Consider the following 24,683-nt stretch of genomic DNA (forward strand, 5'->3'; position numbering starts at 1 on the left):
GTAGGGCTTTAACATGGGATAAGAAAGAATTGTAGTAGTAGATGGATGATGAGGATGTGCACAGGAATGCTACGCACACCTAAGTCTTCTGCCGGCCCACGGCAGAAGGATCCTAAAGAGACAATAAGGCGCATAGCCACACTTGGAGCCAAGGCAACATTTTATTAACACCAATTAGTGGAAACAGAACTCAGCATTCAGGTAAATTGCTTTTTTCCGAAGTCTCCTGAACTTGAACACAGCATTTTGTGTTGAACAAATGTAATTAGGAATCATGACATTACACCACATCTCCACTAGCTAAAGAGTGCTGGGTTGCGCAACTCCGAAAATAGCTGATCTACAAGCTCTCGCAGCACAACGTGTTGAGAGCTTGTAGATCAGCTATTTTCGCTAGTTTTGTCTTGGGTCCTACCTTAACACTGTCCACTGTCCAGTCCAGTGAGTGAAAGTACAAAAGTATTAGATCAGATTAGATTATACATTTAGACTGTATTGTACATCAGCCAGTCGTATTTGGTGAGGGTAGCAAACCGGCTGCCTTGTTGCGGTTCTGCTATGCCACAGACAACCTCCTGCTCTTCGTAGAAAATGCAGTCTCGCCCCTTTGGCTCCTCTCTCCTTGCTGGGTCATTGTTTAGTTTCTCCCTGTACTTTCTCGTTCTCTCAGCACTTGTCATTTTCCAGCTGACAAAAGAAAATGGAATGTATAGTTTAAGACAAAGAGAAAATATTGTTTAGATTGAAACAATATGTTAAGGTTTCTGTGAAGGGGTTTCTGCTCTGTCTGATGAATTTGAAGTATCACTGAATGAAGTTAAATTACATTTTATGTAAAAATGTTTAAAACAAATGTTTAAATGTACAAAAGAAACATGGAACTTTGTTATTTATTGTTATATCTGTAGTTAAATACAGTATAAATCATATGGTGTGACAATCAAGTCATATGGCGTGACAAGCAGACATGTCACACCATTATGATTAAGTGTCACACCATATTACGTTTTCTGCATTTAGGTTTACCTTGAGGCTACTATGTACACATTAGCATGCTAACAGCATGCTAGCTATAACAAAGCAACCTAGATCTACATGGAAATATGACCAAAACTTCAAATAACTTAAGCTTTTTTTAATGAAAAGGTGTCACACCAACAGACATCCAAAGTGGTGAGTTTGTCAAAGTTTCAACAAGATGGCATTTCATGAAAATGTTAAAATCATAACTCACCTCAGACACCTGTCTTGCAGTTGTGCTGGGAGTGCTGAATAGCCTTACAGAAGAAGGACCTCTCTAGCCAATAGGTGTCCAAATAATTGCCTGTTTAATTTGTCCAAACTAGTGTCACACCAAATGATTTTGGTTTGGGGGACAAAATGATTTTGATCAGAAATGACTGAAAACATTATGCTTTGACTTTGAAAAGATATAGGCTCACAAATAGACATTTTTTTAGCCTAAATTCATTTTCAAATGATTTTTAGCAATTCTTTTTCTTAGTTTTATTCAAGTTCCCACTTTGAGAAACAAGGTCAGGACAGTCACACCATATGAGTTTTGCCATGTTTGGTTGAAAATTCTGAAGAAATGAGGAATGAAATGTTTTAATCTTGAGTAAGTTCACATAAAGCTTAATGTCCTGCACAATATTCAGAAGGTTTTTGACAAATATATTTTTTATTTATACATGTTTGACACTGAGGACAGCGAAAACGTTACGTCACGTCACCCACCCACGTACATTTCATTTGTATGGCACTTCTCTCAGAGAGAAAGTGCTTTACATACAAAGGAAATGAAGACACAGACATTAAAAACGACAACAAAATCTAATACATTACATACCTTTTTGTTTTTGGGAGCAGGTAGGGGTTAAATATTTTGCTCAGGGCCACTTCGAACCTTAGGCTTCCCAGGCGGGCTCACTAGCCATTCAACTAACAACAACAACATTTAAGACACAAATGCTTGTTTAAACGGTGGTGTTTTTAAGTGGTTCTTAAGAATGTCCAGAGAGGCTGCAGCTCTCAAGACCTGTGGAGGGGCATTCCATACATTTCATAAAACTCAAGTTTTTGAGAGCAGTTAGGTGTCAAGTATCTGAACATTTTGAGCACCTCAGAGCCATGTTGGAAGTTGTGGTAATTTATAAAAAGGCGTGGTAATTTTCAGGTATTTTGTCCCAGGAAGTTGTTCCTTAGGGTCATATTAGCCAAGAACAGTTGAGATATTTATCTCCTAAATTAAGCGCATACATATCTTCCTGACTTCCTTCTAGTATTTACTATTTACTAGTATCTACTATTATAAACATACTTATAATGCATTATAATCTACTGATAACAGTTTAATTATAGTTATAAGAACTCATATAATTAATACTCAGAATGCGTTATAATAAAAATTAAAACACACTATAAAGCATTTATAGTGACTTATAAAGTCAAGTATACAAGTGTAATCGGCTTATAACACTGTATAACTAGAAGCAGTGCTCTTGCGAGCACAGGTCTCCACCAGGCCAGGCGTCCTGGTGGTGCTACTGTATAATAGGCCAATGTAAAAAGGGTGGCATATGTTCTTCACCTTAGACCTTTCATGGCAATCGGACGCTGCATGCAGGATTAGAAGCATTGTGTTCCAAAAATGTGTTTTGCTAAAGTCTACCTGATGGTGGCGCTATAACAAGCCAATGTAAAAAGGGTAGCATTTGTTCCTTGACATAGTGGGAATATGTGTGGCATCAGCTGCGTTGATGATTTGAGGCATTTTGTTCAAAAACGGAGCAATCCTGCAAACTTTGGAAGCTAATATTAGCCAATCAGGATGGAATATGAAATATCAGACGGATCAGACTTGATCACATAGCTATAGAGATACTGTGTATACTAGGGGTGTGAAAGAATATTCTTTATTCGAATATTCGTTCGAATGTTAACAATAAAAGAATATTCGAAAGTAAAATCTTGAGCTTCGAATTAATTTATATTTAATTAAAAAAAATCTACCGCACTTCTCGCGAGATTCTGGGCGCATGGAACGTTAAAAGGTCCCTGGTCTCGCAAGGCAGAAGTCTCCATTAGCTGCTGCAAAAGTGGGCTGATCTACAAGTCCACAATGCGTCGCTGATCCAATACGCTGTGGGCTTGTACATTAAGGGTGCCTATTTAGCAACACCGTCATACGGCGAAGAATAAACCTCCAGCTGCTTAACTTTCCATTCACACTGTCACTGCATGGCCGTCGTCCGCTCCGCGCAGGGGAGGGGAGCTCTCTCCATTCCGACGGTGGAGAGATGCACTCGCCTTGCAGTGCTTTTAAACTTGATTCAGAATGATTAACGAGTCTATCTGAAACGCGCGACGCATTTGGTAGTGACGGGAAGCCGGACAACGAGACTTCTCCACAGAAAAACACAAAGCATGGATTTCTTCTCTCACGAGTTATTCTCCCCGCACGCAGCCACGGTAAAACTCCCTCCGTCACACTCTTGTAGAAGTTGTAGACTACCTAATTTGGTTCAAACCAAAACATACTCCATTGGTGTGATTATAATTGCTCGTTTCATGTCGTGGTTGTTCCAACTCCATCACAGGCTGCTGCTGTGAGTGTGACGCTTCGCAACGACGATGCTATGCTGGCAGCTGCGTGCACACAGACATCAAACGGGGCTTGAGCCCCTGCCCTTTTAAGAGAGAATTGTCCGCCAAAATGCCCTTTTAGAAATGTCAGCCCCTGCCTCTCTTAACATTCTTTGCACGGCACGTCCCTGACCAACGCGGACCTGGCTGCACGACCGCGACTGTCTCTACAGTTTACAGTTTAGGCATTTTAGCAGATGCTTTTAATCCAAAGCGATTTACAATAAGCAGATAACACATCACAATAATAAACACGTTAATATGTCAGTACACCAACAGCAATATAACAATGCAAATAAAATAAATAATTAAAGAAAAAGGTTTCTTAAAAAAAAAAGAAAAAAAAAAGATTAGAATAAACAGCTTCGAATTGCGAATGCTTCGAATTATTCGATATTTTCGAATATTCGAATTTATTCGAATCAACGGTGGATTTTCGGCCGAATATTCGAATGCTATTTTTGGCACATTTTCACAGCCCTAGTGTATACTGATTTGTGTTATTTTTGGAGAAAATCTGAAGGAGTAATATCCAAAAATGGGTTTTACATAAGTCGGCCCAAAGGTGGCGCTATAAAAGGCTGATGTGAAAAATGCACGGCAAAAGTTTATCCTTGGCCTCTAGGGAGTGCGTGTACAAAGTTTGAAACTGATCGGTGGAGTTATAGGTAAAACCACAAATTGGCCTGTTATAGCGCCACCATGAGGCTGATTTTAAAAAAAAAGTGGCATTTCTTTCTCGGCCTAGTGGGAACGTGTGTGTGCGATTTCATGTTAATTGCACTTTGCGTTTGTGATTTGAGGCATTTTGTTCAAAACGGCTCAATCCTACAAACTTTGGAAGCCAATCTTAGCCAATCAGGATGGAATATGCAAAATCGGACAGATCCGTGTCGATCGCATGACTGTCAAGATACTGCCTACCGATTTGTAGGATTTTTTGACAAAATCTGTAAGAGTAGTGTACAGAAATGTGTTTTGCAAACATACTGCCTACCGATTTGTAGGATTTTTTGACAAAATCTGTAAGAGTAGTGTACAGAAATGTGTTTTGAAAACATTGGCCACTAGGTGGCGCTAGAACAGGCCCATTTGAAAAATGTAGGGCAGAGGTTCTGAATTTGCATCCAGGGAGTGTGTGTGCTCACTTTGGCAGCGACCGGGCCAACTGCGACTGAGATTAGGTGGTAACAAACTGCTGCGAAGACGCACGGACGGACGCACGGACGGAGGAAAACATACTCTCCCCCATTCCTTCGGCTGGTGGAGACAATTACAATTATAAGCATAAGTAGGACACTCATAATGCTTTACTTAAAACATCCAATACGGCAGATGGACAGCCTGCACCTGATTGGTTAGTTCCGCTCCATAGCCTAGACATGAATCCCATAGCCTGAAGAGACCATTGACTTGATATAATGATTTTTGACACACACACACACACACACACACACACACACACACACACACACACACACACACACACACACACACACACACACACACACACACACACACACACACACACACACACACACACACACACACACACAAATGGAGCCATAATTTACACTCTCAAGAGTTAAATTATTGAACATTACTTACTTTACAAGAAGTCTACACAATTGGAGAGTGTAGAATAATTGTTATCTTGATCGACGTTTGGCCTTTTATCTCTGCTATGCCATCACAATACAGCATGGAATTGTAGACTAAATCTTATCCAACTGTGAGCTGGTGCAGCTTCGCCTTAATCAAATTAACAACCAGACAACGCCACCTCGAGGAAATCGAGGAATTGAAATACTCAGTACAGTGTAACATAGTTCCCCACAAACAAGATCGCAACAAGGTTTGAGGCTTAGAAGTTTCCCCTGAACACAAGGATTTTATTTAACTTTTTCCAGACAACATACTTTAATAGTGCAACATCAGTAGTTAAAAGTATCAATATATGCAACAGTCAATAATAAGAGCTTCAGTGTGATAATACATTCGATATCAAGCAATAATATAATCAAATACGCAGCTTTATCTATTGGCTGGAGGGGCCGAGTGAACAGCATAACTGAACAGAGGGGGTCTAAGCTAAATAAGCTAATAGAAATAATCACACTAAAATATAACACAAGCACACAGCATGCAAGGAATAAAACGGGCGACACCGTGCAAAGAGGTGCTCGCAAACTTCACACAAAGCCTTACTGTGGTGAGCTATTAGTGTCCTATACAGTGACCCCCTGTATAGCCTGGCTGTCTTATTAGGCTCCCAGCAGCCCTCATATCAGAAGCAGTATAGGTTAAGTTGCTAGTTGCATTGAGGGAAAAAAAGAAAAATAAATATTTAAAACAAGAAATGGCTCAACAGAAAAATAAACGAAATCATAAACTTAATCTAAACAAAACAGCAGTATGGTGACTCATCTGATTGTCTCTAGTATCAGTCCCACAGTATCAGTCCCACAGATGAATTGGAAACATGGATCTGTGTTCTCTCAGAGTCCCACAACTCAGCATGGCTCTCAACCTGAGTGAGTTGAACAGAATACCATACTAGTTTAAACATGTTAAGTTCAACACAACATAAGTTCAACACAACATAAAAGCAACATTTACTCACCCAGGCATGGACATAAAAACACATAAAAAGACCCCAGGTCTCGACACCCTGCAGCCACCACACCACCCAGCATTGTGTTTAGGCTGCTGACTGAGCTTTAAGTAGTCAACATGATTGTATGGAATGCGGAAGTGAAATGCCAGTAGCGCTACGGTGGCCCCACTAGCTCACACCTAGCCGGCCACACAACAATAACAAAATATTCTAAAGTTTTGGGTCTGAGAGGCAAAATCTCATCGAATGGTGGTCTGTGGCTCAAATGCCCAATTAAAGGAGTCATCCAGACCAAAACACATAGGGTTAAATCTGTCTTTTATCATACCCCTTTATACCTGCTTTAGTCGATTTTGTTCATAGCTGCCCCTGTTGCTAGATTTCGGCTGCCCCTGTTGCTAGATTTTGCGGGCCCTCTCATAACTAACAGAGTAGATAGACTTTATACTAGTGCGGTTATTTCTTCAGCTTCAAAGTTAGTATTTTTTTATTGGATTGTGTTTACACAATGTCCTGAGACCAACCAAACCGCTGTTTTGACCTCACAGGCACCCTTACTTGTCAAACGGCTTCTGCTCTGCAGCAAGGAGAGGAGAAGCTAGAAAGGGAGGGGAGGGAGGGGGTCGGTTTGACAAGTAAGGCTGCCTGTGAGGTCAAAACAGCGGTTTGGTTGGTCTCAGGACGTTGTGTAAACACAATCCAATAAAAAAAACACTAACTTTGAAGCTGAAGAAATAACCGCACTAGTATAAAGTCTATCTACTCTGTTAGTTATGAGAGGGCCTGCGAAATCAAGCAACAGGGGCAGCCGAAATCTAGCAACAGGGGCAGCTATGAACAAAATGGAATAAAGCAGGTATAAAGGGGTATGATAAAAGACAGATTTAACCCTATATGTGTGTGTTTTGGTCTGGATGACTCCTTTAATAATGGACCTTGATATGAAAAGGGTTGAAAACCCCTGCTATACATGAATCAGTTGTTTAAGAGTGAATGGTCAGAACAAGAGGCCCCTGTTTGGGTCCAGGCAGACAGACAGACAGACAGACAGACAGTCAGTCACATAACTTTATACACTATTGCCAGGGCCGTTTGGACTACTGGCACTGGCTATAGAGATGGAGACAAAGTGAATAAAAGCTGAAGAAGAACAGATCATCAAAAGAAACTTTCATTGTGTGACTTGGGCAAATTTGTGTCTTATGTTACAGAATACCTCAGCGCTATTGGGAAAAATCTGTTTTGTGTATTGATGATTAATAGGCCTTGTTAATAGTCTTTGATCCTACATAGACAATTGACTTATCCGTGGGCACTCTATAAAAGCTGTCAACAGGAGCAGAGCCTTGACAAGAATTTGGACGGTCTGCGTTATGAGGAAATGTTTTAACTTTAGGCTATATCCTTTAGGCGGCTCTATTACTTATTGTATAAATCATGTGCCACTTTTCTGTTAAGAAAGATCCTAGTATAACACAGAGTCAAATAATTTCCTATTCTTGAAAAAAATATGCTTTTTTTCATGTGCAATGTGCAATAGTAGTTTAGAACTGCCAGGCATGCTGAATAATTGGTAGACATTACAAAAGACAAACTCAACATGGAGAAATGATTCCTGCCAAATATCTGTCTGAAATTCTGTCCAACAAATTGTGGCATGTCTACCATGTTAGGCCCATAATAGCTTTCATAATTGAGAAACAGTTGAGAACTACTGGCTCACTAGTCAAATGTCATGTTCCATATTAGCCATGGTATTGTTTAACCACTTAAAAGACTTATTCGAAAACGTTCAAAAAATAGCCTAAGTGCCAGCTCACAAGGCATTGCACCTCACATATATTTTCTATATTTTCTTTGAAACTTGATGAAAATGTTGAAAGTTTTAGCCTGACATGCCCAAAATAGGGACTCCAGGGTGAACAACATGTTTAAGTAGCCAGTTTATAGGCTTTCTAGGATATGTCTACGATTTTGTCTACCAAAATAAAATGTTTTGCTTTGCCTTGATGGGGCTCAGGGGTAGTTGCTGTCTTAGAACATGGGGGGTTCCCGAAGGGTTCTCAGTTCGATCCCGGGCTCCTCCAGAGTTAGTGTCGAAGAGTCCATGAGCAAGACTCTGACCCATAGTTGCTCCCGGTGAGCAGGTTGGTGCCTTGCGCGGTTTCCTCCTCCATCGGTGTATGAATGTGTGTGAGTAGTGCGCAATCTCTGGTCTGCACCTTTGAGAGCCAAGCTCTTTTCAGATTCTAATGAGCTAATATGTCCAAAGCAATTGTGTTTCATGTTAACCCTCACTTCAACTGTTCTCTGTTCAACAGCTCAGCTGGGGCCCACGCCCAGGCTGGGCCCCACACAGGCCCCCAGCCTGTGTGGGGCCCCAGGCGGCTGCCTATTTTGCCTATATGGGCTGCACGGCTGTGCAAAGCGCCTTGGATAAAGGTGCTATATAAATAGTCTAGTAAATATAGGGAAAAAATACACTCAGGTTGGACAAAATTGTATTATTTAGTTTTTCAACTGATTCTGACAGGAAATTAGGTCTACTAGCCAGGATAAAAAAATCTACCAATGGGGTTTTATGGGGCCAATGAATGTTTTTGTGCAAAACAAATGCTTGCAATGGATTCAGCATCATGACAAACCCCTAGTTAGACCCCTCACATCCTACTTAAAGCAGATTTTTTTCTGGGTATTTTCCTCCTGTATAGAAAGTCGATGGGAGCCCAACTTGATTTGGCCACTGTGGGTATTTGCAGTGAGCAGATCATGGTAGATTTTTTATCCTGGCTAGTAGACCTAATTTCCTGTCAGAATCAGTTGTCCAACCTCAGCCTTATTTTTACTGGACTAAAATGCACCATTTACCATTTGATGAAAGTCATCTGGACTGAAAGCTTGGTTTTTTGAAGCTTCATTGATGAAATTTCATTGATGAAAAAAAGAAAGTAGCCGCTGAAAATCCAACTTGCACTGTTTATTAACTGGTTAGTCATTTGATTTTCCCAATCATATGGAGTAGCCGAGGCGAGTAGACCTATTTGATTTTATAAACAGCCATTTTGCCTGTGAAAATCTTATGTGGCCAACAGTTAAAGCTTATCTGCAAAAGCTGTCTCATGCAACTTGTAGTTTAATTACATTATTGCGATGAACTCCCCTTTATTACAGCAGGCTAAAATGTGCATGGTTAAGCTTATATGACGCTCCATCTTCATGAAAATGCCACATTTTAATTGCTAAATTAAAGCAAATGAGCTCTAGCTGCAACGACATCACCCCACCAGTCCAGTGTTGACAGAGGGCTGCCTGGGAGGAAAGCGAATCAAGCGATAGTCACATAATAACTGGAATGGATATGGTCAGACCAGAGTAGTGGATAATGGATGTTATGGAATAATATTACAGAACACAGTGCAGTAGCAGCCAGCGAATGCGGGCTATATAACGCAGTGGGACACATCAGAAAGCGGTGTATTTCGCCGTTATTAAATGGCTTCTGACTCGGCGAGTATAGAGGAGGGAGACACCACGGCCAGCGTGTCGTCGTGGAGGCTCATCGGTCCAGCCTCGGAGCTTTCTAAGAAGCAATGCCGGCTCATGTACTCTTCTCTCGGCTACGACTCGGACGTCTGCCTGTTCTACGTGAAGGGAGAGTTCTTTGCCATGGATGCGCGTTGCGCTCACGCCGGTAAAACCACCGCTCGATCACGCAATCGCTCAGATTTTAACCCTTCAGTTGGCCTGGCCATAAATAGAAGAAAGGCGCGATACATCCACGTCCATTATAGCCTATATGGCAGTGGTTCCCAAACTCTGGGTCGGGACCTATTCGTGGGTCGCGGGCAGATTTTTATGGGTCCCTTATTTATTTATTTTTGCTTCCTACTGTTTTTAATTATTATTATTAGGCGGTGGCGAAAAAAAAACAATATTTTTTCTAAAGTAATTCAATTAATGAAATGTGAAAATAGCCGATCTACAAGCTCACAATGCAGTGTGAAGCTACACGTTGTGCTGTTTTCACTAGTTTTGGGGCAAACGTGAAACGTCTAATCTCTCTTTGGGGTCTCGACCTGAAAAGTAGGAACCACTGGCCTATGGAATGAATAGAAAATATTGCGGATGTGTAAACCAATGCCTTGACTATCTGTAGCCTAATCATGAGCCTAATGCAGAAATGCTGTGAGCCAGGCTGTGTAATTTTATAACCTGGGCTAAAAAACAACACTTAGGCTATACGCTATTTTGTTGATTGATTGATTGATTGATTGAAGACTTTATTAGGCTTCGTTCTCATATTAGGATCACCTGCCCAGGGCTGCCCTCTCCTTGTCCTTGTGGGTAAATAGGAAAAGGTAGGCTACATGACAGTACAGTTCAGTGAGTTCACTGGTACAAGGTCAACTAAATAGGATAAACACCACCACCAAGTAAGCCTTTGGCTTGTTTCAGTTAGGGCCCTTTTTTGGAGCTGTGTGAAGCACAGGCTCCCTATACTTGGCCGTGTGGGTCTGTCTGTCTGTGTGTGTGTCTGTGTGTATGTAGCCTGAACTTCCTAAACTTCGGCATGCTACTAGTCCCACAGTTTTGCCACCACACACTCGCGCCATATGTCAAATCGACCGGCTTACTCGGGAATCGTGGGCTAGTAACTTGCTAAGAGAAAGGTTCAATAGTTTAATTGATATTAATTTATTAGTGAATTAATTTTCCCCATTGACTTATAATGGGAATCGCAAAAACTCACATTCAATTATTTGTCTCTTGCAAACCATAGGGGCTAGAGTTTCAAGACTTGGAGAGGAGGTTCATAATGATTTCAAGGATTAAATAAAAAATAATTGTGTCATTTGGCCGCATGGTGGCGCCATAACACCCCACTTTACGTTTTGGCCTGTAACTCTTGAACCGTAGGTCGGAAAATTAAAAATATTTTTTCCCTGGATTCCTTGGGTCATGACGCATCTCCCCATATAGGCCACGCCCATTTGCGCCATGATAGATTTTCCGCCATCTTGAATTTTCTCCAAAACACACTTTTTGCTCCTTTTCCTACATATTTTCTTCAAATGTCACAAAAATCGGTACACATGATCCACACACACACACACACACACACACACACACACACACACACACACACACACACACACACAGCTCCACTTCACACGGGTGTGATTTTTAAACTCATAAACCATTGAATGACAGACAAATCAGTAAAACTAAATAATAAATGCTATTTATTCACAGTAGAAAGGTCTGGGGGAGCCCGAGGAGGTAAGGATAGGCTTTGTCTTCCATGAATCCATGCCCCCTGCTGTCACAACCCAGTTGTTGTTGTCTATTTTCCTTAAGGTAAAGTAGCCTACTAAACCTCCCTGTGTGTCATCATTCTCTCGTCCTACTAACAGCACCATTACTGTGCATTGCCTGTGTCTAGGTGGACCTCTCTGTCAGGGTGAGATTGAAGAGGCTGACGGGGTCCTGCAGGTCATCTGCCCCTGGCATGATTATGACTTTGAGCTCAGGACTGGGAATTCAGGCACCGGGCTACAGGTCAGTCTACACACAGCACGCCATATGTAGACTTTTCCAGGCATTATTGCGTTATGCTTCATATGCTCCTCATAATTTGTAAATGACTTGTACAGTCAAATAAAATATTCATAGGGAGAGAACGGGATAAGATGAACAACTTTCCACTTAAGTTGTCCTTGAAGCAAGGCAAAATGGGATCAAAATCTGAACATCTACCCTTATTTCAGATGTCTTCTATGAATTGTAAGCATCTATGACAAAGGGCCATAAAAATAAAAATAATATAAAAATATGACTAGTTAGGGGTAAGTTAAGTTGACTTCTCTCTCTTTCAGCATCATTTGAGTAGCAAAGAAAGAATACAAAAATTTAACAGTGATTAATATTAGGGTAGTTGGCTCAGTCCAGCATTTGGTTAATTTTGCCCCACAGCCACCGTTTTAGACAAAATTGTTTAGAATACAAGCTGTAGCTGTATAGTCATGGAAGATTTGCTTGTCCTCCCAGTTACACAAGGCAGTTTACAGTAACCTGTGCACTCTTGTTGTTGTGTACAATTCAGTACAGCTCAGTGAATTGACATGGCATGAGAAATGGACATTTATGTCACATTATTACGCCGACCGTAATGTGACATAAATGTCCATTTCTCATGCCATGTCAATTCACTGAGCTGTACATTGTGGGCACCCCTGCATTACAGCATGGCATGGTTTTATTCTGTTATTATCACACTAATCCGCATCTGTCTCTCCAGTCTCCACGCATGCTGAGTTATTTACTTGTGTCTTTGTTGCCTTCCCTGTCCTTGTACTGTGCTTTGGGTTTGCTTCCTGTGTGGTTTCTCCCCATGATAGTCAGCTGTTTCTGGTCTTGTAGTCTTTGGCCCACCATGTGCGTTTGTTTACACCAGTGGTGGAAACAAAGTACATGTATTCAAGTAACGTACTTAAGTACAATTCTTTGAGGTAATTTTACAATTAGTATTCCAATATTGAATACTTATACTTCACTACATCTCAGAGGCAGACATTGTACTTTTACTTCACATCACTTCAGTTATCAGAAAACTTAACTAGTTATTTAGTAGATTTTGATTATTACAAAACGAGCATAAACCACTTCCTCCCTATGTGTACCTTGGCTATTTGAAAGTAGCCGATCTAGTAGATATGTCTTTTTTACATTTTGAAAGCTTGTGAAATGGGACATTTTACACACAATGACTCCTTTTGCTTTTGGTACTTTTTATTATATATTATATAATAACATCAAAAGTATATTTTGATGGCAATACTTACTGTATGTATTTTTATTTTTACTCACGTAAACTTTGAATACCGGACTTTTACTTGTAACAGAGCATTTCTACTTTAACTTAAAAAAAATATGAGTACTTATTCCACCACTGGTGTACACCAGCGCGTCCGCCCATCTTGATCCCACCCCCTCATCTTCCGTATGTCATGTGTTTTACCTGTGATGATTGTGCATTGTGTTCACCTGTGTCTTGTTAGCCTGTGTATATAATTCCTGCCCTCTGGTTAGTCTGTGACCAATGGTCTGTTTCTGTTACTATGAGTAATCCTGCTGTGCATGTTACTGTACTGTACTGTGCCTGAGGTTATCCTGCTGTGTATCCTGATGTGGCCCGACCGTGTTTTTCTCTCTTCTGTGTGACTGGAAAAGTGAACTTGGTTTGACCCCTGAGTACAGTGTATGCCTACCTTGTGCTGCCTAAGACCCCTTGGCAATTGTTTCAAAAGTCGAGTAACAACTTTCTCAATTCTTTTTCGGTTCTTTGCATGAATCGTTTCAACAGTATCACTCAGTACGCAGTATCAGCTATCACTGAGGTATTTGTGGTTTTGGAACTGCAATATGTAGTGGTTATATAGTTATATTGTCTGAGAGACACTAACCCACACACTTCCCTGGAGCTCTCATTCCTGTCAACATTGTATTCTGAAAATAAGGAACATTTTTAGGAACTTCAATGGTGGGGGGCTATTTGCATCATATTTCCACTCTATTTTTGGAGCGGTGATAGCCGCTTCCCACGTTTGACTTAGTGTGTCCTCTTGTAGTCATTTAGTCATGTCGTTTTTGCAAAACACATTTTTTGGACACTGCTCCTACAGATGTTGGCCTAAAATCACTTGCGTCACAGCAACCACACTTGCAATTTCCAATTGCATCTTTCTAGTTAGTTGGCAACCATTATAGTCCAGGGGAAACCTTATCTATATTACTAGGGTAACTTTTCCGCTGCCATTGATGGAAATGGCAGGGATAGGGAATCAAAACTTTATTGATAACTAGGGTAACTTTTCCGCTGCCATTGGAAATGGCAGGGATAGGGAATCAATAGGGAATCAATGGGAGTGGGAATCAGTAGGGAATCAATGGGAGTGGGAATCAATAGGGAATCAATTGGTGGAGATTCACATGACAGTTAGCTTACTGTAGAATATAGTCAGCAACCGTCAGCAACCGCACTGGCAATTTCCAATTGCATCTTTCTAGTTATTATATTATTATTAAAGTATAATATAAATATACTTTTTAACAAAAATATTCAGAGAATATGGGTGATATTATTATTATTTTATTTATTTTTGTATGTAGCTGTTTGAACTACCTTTTTGAGCGGTGGTAAACCGCTCCTAAGAGTTGCTGTGCGTGTGTCTGTAGCCACTTTTTCTCAGCGTTTCGCCATAGCAATGTGTTTTCCTCAGTGTTTTGCCATAGCAATATTTGTGTGTGCGTAGCCATATTATATCACATCACCAATTATCTGTAGCCACTATCTGTAGCCACTTTTCCTCAGCGTTTTGCCATAGCAATGTGTTTTCCTCAGCGTTTTGCCATAGCAATATGTGTGTGTGCGTAGCCATATTACATCATATTACATCACCAATTATATGTAGCACTAGCCACTATCTGTATCTGTAGCCACTTTTCCTCAGCGTTTTGCCATAGCAATGTGATTTCCTCAGCGTTTTGCCATAGCAATATGTGTGTGTGTGTGTGTGTAGCCATATTACATCACCAATTACATCCTAGACCTATCTGTAGCCACCTTTCCTCAGCGCTTTGCCATAGCAATGTGTTTTCCTCAGCGTTTTGCCATAGCAATGTGCGTGTGTGTAGCCTGTATTACATCAACAATTACCAATTGAAGACGTTGTGCAAGCACGACCACCGCTCACTTCACATTGGGTGTGATTTTTCAACACAAATTACTTTAACACATTTTAGATGACATTCACATAAATAAACTCAACTACAACATCAGTTCTGTTTTCATAGGTTTTATTTAATAAAAATAAGGGAAGATGAATAGTTTATTAACCACAGTACAGTCACTAACCACAGTAATAAAAGATAGTCCAGCTCAGGCCAGGGTGTATTTTATTTTTCTTTCTTTTTATAGGAAAATATTAAAAGGGAGGAGCATGAGAATTTGTTAAATATGGGAGAATGCAGGGGAAAAAGAGCGAAGGTTGACAGGTATGGGTGCTATATACTGTATTTGAATTAGCTCACGGAATGATTTTAAAGTTTATTTTGAATCAGTGAAAGAATGACATTTAAGCCTACACTTCTGCAAAACCTCTGCAAAAATGTGTTCTTTGAGACCTAGGTTCCACATTAGCACTGGCTGCTCGCTACACTTACAGCTAACGCAAGGTGTTGCGTTTCCTCTCTATTTTTACCCATTTAGAACGGGTACACATTATTGTGTATCATTATTTTATGCTTTAACTATTGAAAAATAGCAGATATACAAGCTTGTAGATCTGCTATTTTTGAAAAATCGTGAAAATTATCATTTTGACCCGATTCTATGACAGGGGTTGACACTAAGGTCACTAAGGCACTTGCCCATCGGGCAAGTACAGGTCATGTTCTACTTGCCCGAAGGTAATGCCCACTTGCCCGAAAAGTAAATCGTCCATTATAAAATGATAGGTACGATTTTAATTACCGCTCAATTTAACACTTTTTTCTTCACTTTCTGGGGCTGTGCGATAAAATGTCATACATCAATACCCCCAAATCCAAATACCAAATACTTTAGCTATGATTGAATGTCTATGGTTTCACACACACATTTTATATTTTTAAATGTAAAAAACAGCACATCATAGGTAAATAGTGCTCTTATTTTACATTCCACAGACCAGAAGACACAGTGCACTGGCCACTTTCAGGTGTTTAGACAGATATCTGGTGTTGTGTTTATAGACATTTGTGTCCCCTCTCAAATGAGCACTTGCCCTGTCGGGCAAGCTGAAAGCCAAATTCACCTGCCCTGACATTTTTTTTTACCTGCCAGGGGCAGGTGGGCAAGCCTTAGTGTCAATGCCTGTATGAGTGTCTTTTAAATCCTTCTAAGCTTTTTTGAAAGACCTATGTTTCTATGTCAGCAATCTGGCCAGCCATCGTCAAAGAAAAGGTCCTTTTCACTTAACTGGAGCTCAGTTAGTCTGTTCTTGAGAGACTACTATGTCAGTGGTTCTCAAACCTTTTCATGTGAAGGACCCCCAAAATGATATTTATTTGGCCACGGACCCCCATTTCAAAATATTTAGTTCCAGGGACCCCCCAGAAGCAAAATTTGAGTAACAAACGTTCGCTTTGAAAATACATAATATTCAAAGATTTGCACACATTTTCACGACTTTTTCAAAAATAGCAGATCTACAAGCTCGCAGCGCGGCACTCGGTGCCGCGCTGTGAGCTTGTATATCTGCTATTTTTCACTGGTTAAAGCATTCAATAATTCTAGGCCTAAATGGGGTTAACAGCTGTTACTTTTTGTTTTGTCTTTTGCTTTTCCCGTTAACAGCAACAAGTGTACGAGGTGAAGCTGGAGGATGGCACTGTGTACGTGAAGCACGGCAGTCCCCTCTCCTTACAGCCCTTCCCTGTGGGCCAGAAGAACCGGACGGTCTGATCCTCATGCTGTTCACGGGACCATCAATCCCCGTCTCGTGGAGCCTGCACCGCCTGTTAGCGAACCCACGTTTGGCTATTTTGAGACATTCCATAAGCGTTATCTATCATTTTCACAGACCTTTTTTCCATCTGGCGATGCTGTGTTCTCAGGTCACTATCAGGAGCATCGTCTGAAGAGGACATGACGGCATTAAATTGTTTCTAGCCCCCCCCCCCCTCCTCTTGAAATACTGGGTATAAGCCATCGACATCACCACAAAAGACAGTGGAATGCTTGCTGCTGATCTTACACATCAGACAGTAGCTAATGTGTTTGCCTCTGTCCAACATACTCTCCATTATTTATACTTTCCACACTCCGTCCTGCAGAACCAGGCAGGCACTGGATGTTAGGAAGTTAAGGAAGGTTGATGATATATTGGATTTAAACATTTCCGAATTTTAAAATTCTGCTGTAGGCCTGTTCATGGAAACTAGCCCTGAAAATGGTTTATGATTTCTTTTTATGGATTAGCTATTAGAATTTTTTCAACGACCGCCCCGCATTCACAACCTCCCTTTTTTATCCTGCACGACTTCTTGTTCCTCGATGCAATAGAATTTTCTCAGCAGTTGATGTTGTTTTAGTTTTCTTTTTTTAGAATAGCCAATCATTTTTACCCAATAATTTCTCCCCAATTTAGTCACTATGCCAATTAATTCCTCCCCACCCTCCCCGCCCGGCCCGGCTTCCATCCCTACAATACTGGCCTATGAACGCCGGACAAAGCCGGATGCACCCTGGTGGATTTCGAACCCACAACCTCTGTGGTGGTGGGCAGGGGCTTTACCACTGCCCCAAACTGTTTTATGACCGAAACCAAAACAGGATTTCCATGGAGAAGGCCTGTCCATAGAAGCCATACAAGGGTGCAAGTACCTGGTCATACACATTGTACTCGGAATTATTCATCCCCCTATGAAAATTAGGTTTATTAGTGTAGCCACTGTTCCTTTAATTTAGAACTTGTGAACTATGCTCAAAACCATACTTTTTGGAACATTCAGTGCCTTTGCAATCGTTTTACATCCTTTTCCTTTTTTTTGTACAAAGCAATAATCTCTTGTCTGAACTTTTCTGACCATTCCTTAGACTTAGCCATGTTTCTAACTGCTCTAATCACAGTCAACAAGTCACCAAACCTCTAGTCAGGCCAGGTTGCACATCTGATGCAACTATTTAAGCCCTTGATTAGTCGATTGAAGTTGATTACAGATGTTTGCTTAAGAGTTGAATAATTGGAAGTGAAAGTGGCATTGAAAGTGGCATTTAGCTTGAAAAACTAAAAACAGTGCAAATATTACTTTTGTTGAGCTATTTACATTGTTCTTTTATGATTTATTTATTTCATTCAGTTAACAGCTTGTGAATTTAGCCAATAAACCAGATTTGCAGGGGGGGGGGGCACACCGGCATGTCCCGTATTTCCTGGCCAGGGAAAACAGCCCTTGTGATGTGGCTGAAACTTTGTGGCCAGATCCAGACTAGTGAAAAGATGATAATGCAGAGTAGTTGTAATTAGCTTTAGAATGGAGCTATAGGCCATACACTGTGACGTGCATCCCTTTGGACTGTGATTGTTCCAGCAGCTTGTGAAATTAGCTCCAAACACGCACGCACACACACGCACGCACGCACACCCACCCACACACACACACACACACACACACACACACACACACACACACACACACACACACACACACACACACACACACACACACACACACACACACACACTCACTCACTTATCCTGGTTAACTGTTGTCAGGTGAAATGAAATAAAACAACAAGTTATTTGACCTTATTGACACTCATGCTTGATTTTTAGTGTGACCTTATTCAGCAAAGAGTAGAATCTGACTATAGTGGGGTAACTGGGTTGTGTCAATTAGTGTAAAGGCAGCAAAGTAGAGCAGCACGATGTATATGCCCCCATAGATTCATCATGCCTTTGATCTGGGTTTAAAGGAGAGTTTCTGGGTAAAATAGACCCCCATACCTTTTTAAATGTCTTCTCCCAAGCTTGCGAGATGGTCCAGACACCCCATAGTCCAAAAGAAGCATTATAATCCATTTTTAATTGCAGCTTCTACTCGACCATGGCTCCATAATGGACCGCGTCTATTCAATGTCTAATCCGGTTATTTTTATCGCTTCAAAGTCAATTTTTTCGCTCCGTATCTGTTCCCCGTACTGTATATAGTTCATCGAAGCATTTTCCTAGACAAGACTGAGAGTAGAGCAGCAGCAGCAGAACCTGTGGAAAGCTGTTGTCCCGCGAGAGACGGCGGGAGTTCAAGCTGAACGAGACTCGAAAAGAGTAGCTTTTTCACAACAACAATGGCTGCGCCCTGGAGAAGAAAATGCTTCGATGAACTATATACAGTATGGGGAACAGATACGGAGCGAAAAAATTTACTTTGAAGCAATAAAAATAACCGGATTAGACATTGAATAGACGCGGTCCATTATGGAGCCATGGTCGAGTAGAAGCTGCAATCAAAAATGGATTATAATGCTTCTTTTGGACTATGGGGTGTCTGGACCATCTCGCAAGCTTGGGAGAAGACATTTAAAAAGGTATGGGGGTCTATTTTACCCAGAAACTCTCCTTTAAGGCCGGCACAGTACCTGTCAAGAGGTTGGATGTGCCCTACTACCCCTTTGATCCTGGTCAATTAGTGTATCATAAGAATAGGATAATATCGGCCTTCAGGAAAACTGTGGAACTTTCCTTTTTACAACAATGTTTACATAACGAGGGCTTGAAGTGCAAATGGCGTCATGATGTGACACTTTGACTTTTTTGAAAAATACTTTATATATATTTTAAATGTATGAGCTCTATCAGATGGTAAAGGAAGGTTATAATCGTTACTTTTTAAAATAAACGCTGAAAACCTAAAGGCACAATAGAGTGAAATCCTTCAATTGTGTATAGAGCGTAAAATGCGTAAGTGCATTGAGTTTGGAGCACAAAAGATGTAAGTTTTCAAGAGCGTTTACACCAATAATGCACTGAAGAATTCCTGCACCCAAGAATACAAAATTATAATACTGCAGAAGATACTGCAGTCAGTATCATGACAGTATCATGGTCAGTACCAAAACAGTATCATTCATGTCAGTATCATTTCAGTATAATGGTTAGTCAAGATCAGTATCATGTTAGTATCATGTTCAGAATATAGACAGATCCATGTCTTAAAGGTTGAAACGGAGTAAAACACCAGACTACATACGGTTCTGTGACAGGTTGAAACAGAGTTGGTAATTGTTTCTATATGGTGCTGACTGGTCATTGTCTCTATATCACTGGTCATCTTACAAAAGAACACTTCAAAAACACTAGGAGACTAATTCTGCTTATCAATGATGTGATTATTTAATTAAAAACTTTGATACAGATCAGGATACAAGCAAGGAATGTATTTTGCAATATGTATTTCATATTTGATGTTGTTTTTAATTAAATGATTACAATCTATGAAAGATCTCCTGTAAAATTCTAAAAATGTCACTTAAGCCCTCTTGCTCTCCAAAAATCCTAAAAACCCTCTTCTAAATGACTGAGTACATTATATGCCATACTATATTTAGCACCAATGTCATCTTGTTTTCCAGTGTGATGTGACACAATAAAATGACCATAAATGTTATGATAAAGCATTGATTTATCCCATGGAAATGTCTTTAATGACCCAATGTGACCCTGACAGCAGGACAGCATCAGAAAATGTCCAGGACCTGAAATGCACCACTGATTCAATGTGGCTGATGTGATGTTGCTCTGTTAGTGTGCTACGCCATTGTAAAACTGAAAGTTAATTAATAACGGTTAATGAAATCATGTCCAAACAGCAGCCTGCCAAGTACAGCTTCAGGCATACTATACCAACTGTACACAGCAAGTAGGGAGTGTAATTTAACGTCTTTCTTTCTTTCTTTCTTTCTTTCTTTCTTTCTTTCTTTTCTGATCTTACTGTGTGTCCATTGGAAGAATAATACACTTAAGGAGTAATGATACTGTCAACAAGGAAAGACATACAGTGCATTAGCCATGTGGGTGTTTTTCTACATTAGCTGTGTGTGTGTTTGTGTGTGTGCGTGCGTGCGTGCGTGCGTGCGCTTGTTTCTTCTGCATGTGTGCGCGTGCGTGCGCCTGTGTGTGTGCGTTTCCTTCCATGATATATGCATAAGTGAATGTATTTATATGTGTGTTTTCATTTTCTACACCTGTGAGACCACTCACCCACTACATTTTCTGCCTACTACATTTTCTCCGTCTGACATGCAGACGTCCAGCCAAAAACATGTCAGTGAAAGTGTGGCTCACCGTTCTAGCTTTCCTTCCCTCCTGCCTCCCCTGTGGTGTGCCTTTATTACAATAATATTTCCATTGGCCTCGAATGTCTGTATGCACACCAGGGGATCTGTTGTGAGTATTTTAATTCTTCACCTGGAGTGCAGTGGACACACACACACACACACACACACACACACACACACACACAATTGAGATGCAGCTATTGTGTGTTTGCAGAACAATCTACGTCAGTGTCCAGCAGACTCTTATGGTCCAGGAATGGTTTTCACATCTTTGGCAGTCGGATGTTTCCAAATATTCTGTTGTTTATGGGGTTATATTACATTCACAGCTTCCTAGCTGAGACATTGGGGAAGCCAGCATTTATCTCAGCCCTTTGCTATCTATTACCTCATGTTTAGTTCACATGCTGGGCTTATCTCTTGGTATTTTCCTTATCTGGGGTACTGTTTATATGGCCTATATTTAATTCAGCCTTTTCTAGATTGGATTTTCTTTTGTCAGTAGTCAGTACACTTTTCTTTCAGCTACAGTCTATGTTTCTGGATGCATTAATACACCTGCATAAAACATTTTCTTTCTCTTGTGTTAAATCATCACGCTTGGATAAGTTTTACAGACTCTTTTAACACACACATTGAATCAGGGACATTATCACGCCGAATTTTTACAGCAAAACTTTTATTTACAAATCCGTGTTCTCACGTTTTATAGCAAATTTCATACAACGCACAATTTACACATAAAAATCAGCAATGCCATGCAATAGCTAATGTTGCATAAGGGTTTACGGGGTATTCCCAGAAATCAATTTACATAACACCCACGGGGGGCCCATGTGTTTATGGGCAGTTTGCTGGTGCACGGTTGCAAATATACAGCTTTCTTTTTACAGTCCAGACAATGATGGAAAGATCCTAGGTTGGCCCTGCCAAGAAATATCTCTGAATAATGGTCTCTCTAAGTCTGGTCAGACTTTAGAAGAAAGTCGAGGACTGATTGATCAGTTCATGCTAAAGGCACAATTAAGTTCTTAAGTTCTTGTGTGGGTCCCGATATTTGAGAACCCTGTGTTTTGTGTTGGTTAATTGATGTTACATGGTAACAGTGAGTGATATCTGACCTCAGTGCAATTCCATTCCGTTGGTTCGTTTTGTTCTTTTGGGTATTAGTTACTTCTTGATTAAGGGGTAAAAATCTCTCTACACAGTCATTATTTTAATTTCAGTCATTACAGATGAAAGATTTAAACATCAGAAAGCAAATAAAAACGAATCTTTTGACAACATTGCCAAAAATCACATACATTATACCTGCAGGAAATGTGCACAAAACATGCAAATATTCGGCAGATTTTTCCTGGGGCAAGTACAGTAGATCGTCTATTTTCAGCAAACATATTTAGGTGTAGAGGGGGGAATAGCAGGCCGGTTTAAATGATATAAAATGTTTTGTTCTGTATTATTATAGAGTTTTATTCCACTTAATTCTTGGAGAAATAGACAACATTTAAATAGGATTTCTTTCCTCATTCAAATGACCAAATGATCAACTCATTACAGTAAATCCATAACAGTTCATTACAGTTATGTTGAAGTTCTTCACAAAACAAAGAAGGGATAGCTCTGTTACATTCTCATGTTAACTAGTGTAGATGCTTAACTCCGGCTATCAGTGTTAGCCTATAGGCTGTCCCTCAAACTCTAATGTAGCTTCTCCTCATAAACAAACCAATTCTCTTGTCAAACCATTAAACACTCCTCCATATGAAACCACTTTTAATGCCTGAGAAGTGATGGACTCTGGGGCCGAAGACCACTAATATGTTCCCTTTGTCCCCCTCCCGCAAATGATCAGAATCCATCACTGGATAATCTTATTCCTCTTCTTTCATGTCGTCTTTGGTCTAACATTTCCTCCAGTTGCTGTACAGCTGTTGGACAGTGGCGTGAGTTCATAAAAAGGTAAGGTATGGCAACATGACTGGTGTCTTGCACGCGTGCGAAGGCGCGTGTGCAAGACACCAGTCATGTTGCCATACCTTAGCAACAGGCATGATACATTTATTTTAAGAAGTAGAAGTAGGCCTACATTCTATTTCCCCCCCCCCCAAAATGTCTATGGTTTCTTAGGCTAGATATGGCTGCCTGGAACAGTTGTTCAAGTGCAGCTAAACTTGACATAATATAGTAAACGTGCCACAATTAACAATAATGAATTGCACCTGTGCAGCTGACCTGCGGAACCTGGGAATATAGGCTACTATTCTGTCAAGATGGGGAGAATAAAAGTGTGGAGAATATAATTATAATACCTTGTTAAATTTTGCATTTGTAGTTATTTTAATGTAATTTAACAACATAACCAGCACAGATAGACAATGAGACATTCATGGATTTATATTTTAAAGTAACTTGTATTCTCCCCCCCTGGACCCCAGGGTATGGCAGCTGCATACCCCTGCCATACCCAATTGACGCCCCTGCTGTTGGGTCTCCCTCATTGACCTCACCTCACAGACCATTGCTTCTTAACAGGACACCCTACACCTGTGATGAATTATACTGTCATCCTCCGACCAGCTCGGATGTCATATCTGCGACAGGAAGCTTGTTTGTTTTCAGCGTAACATCTGAACCCTTCGTTCAAGATTGGCCACAGACACGAGTCCTCACTCCTGAACAACATGTCTCATTTCTGAATGGTTTCCCAGAGTATCTTGCAAAGAGTCCCAACATTATTGGAATGTGTGACTCTGTTTACAATCCAGAGGAAGAAAAAGATCTTTAATGAACTGTGTCCATATAGGCAATTTTGATTTTAAATATGTTTGACCACACTACACTTGATTTACAGCTGTATACAAAGCTTCATTTGTTTGTCTGTTTATGAAAATCATGGTCAAACTGTTTTAAGGGTTAAGCGCATCCTTAATTAATTTCCTAATTAACAACAGACTGGTATTTACTTGCCAGCCATGCATGCAAGGCTACTTTTTCCACAGAACACAGGCTCACCTCATTTTGTTTTGGATTACTTCAGCTTGAGGAGTTCATTTCCCCCATTTGTCTAAAAGGGACCCACAGGCACCTATTTTGTAGATAAACAAGTCTGAAACTATTATCAAATTGTGAAGTTTCCTCCTATTAGCAACTCCAATTAAACAGTCCTCTTTGAATGTCTTTCCACTTGCTACTATGTAATGGCAAATCAGGTACTATCTAAATCTCATTGGCATAGTCGGAAATCCTTTTAAATAATTGTCTTTTTTATTTCTAAGATATGTCTAAATCCAAGTTCGCTGAGTCAGAAAACATTTTCTCCCTGGGGACACCAATGGAATTGTTTGAGTACATTTCAGAAGAAGAAGAATCACAGTTGGAGCGATGTGTTTTTAAGGGAAGACTCCTTTGAGGGTTGAATTGCCAGGAAATTGATTGCTCTCTGAAGCTGCAAAGTTACTGTGTATTGCACTAATTGCAGAATCCACTGAGTCATGTCACAGGATATGAAAAGGTATATAAGATGTAGGTGGTGTGGCACAA

At 40.4% G+C, this 24,683-nt stretch overlaps 1 protein-coding gene across 1 annotated transcript; it reads left to right on the forward strand.

Annotated features, from left to right (window-relative positions):
- Positions 1-9,754: 9,754 nt before the first annotated feature.
- On the forward strand, positions 9,755-16,766 carry LOC308301363 (Rieske domain-containing protein; the record flags this gene model as incomplete). The annotated part of the gene is made up of 3 exons (XM_080745326.1): positions 9,755-9,953; positions 11,706-11,821; positions 16,659-16,766. 3 exons carry the CDS (start codon positions 9,755-9,757, stop codon positions 16,764-16,766), a joined length of 423 nt encoding a protein of 140 aa, XP_080601452.1.
- Positions 16,767-24,683: the final 7,917 nt, after the last annotated feature.

Source organism: Nannobrachium achirus (assembly GCF_963921795.1).
Source record: "Nannobrachium achirus genome assembly, chromosome: 1".
NCBI classification, from domain to species: domain Eukaryota; kingdom Metazoa; phylum Chordata; class Actinopteri; order Myctophiformes; family Myctophidae; genus Nannobrachium; species Nannobrachium achirus.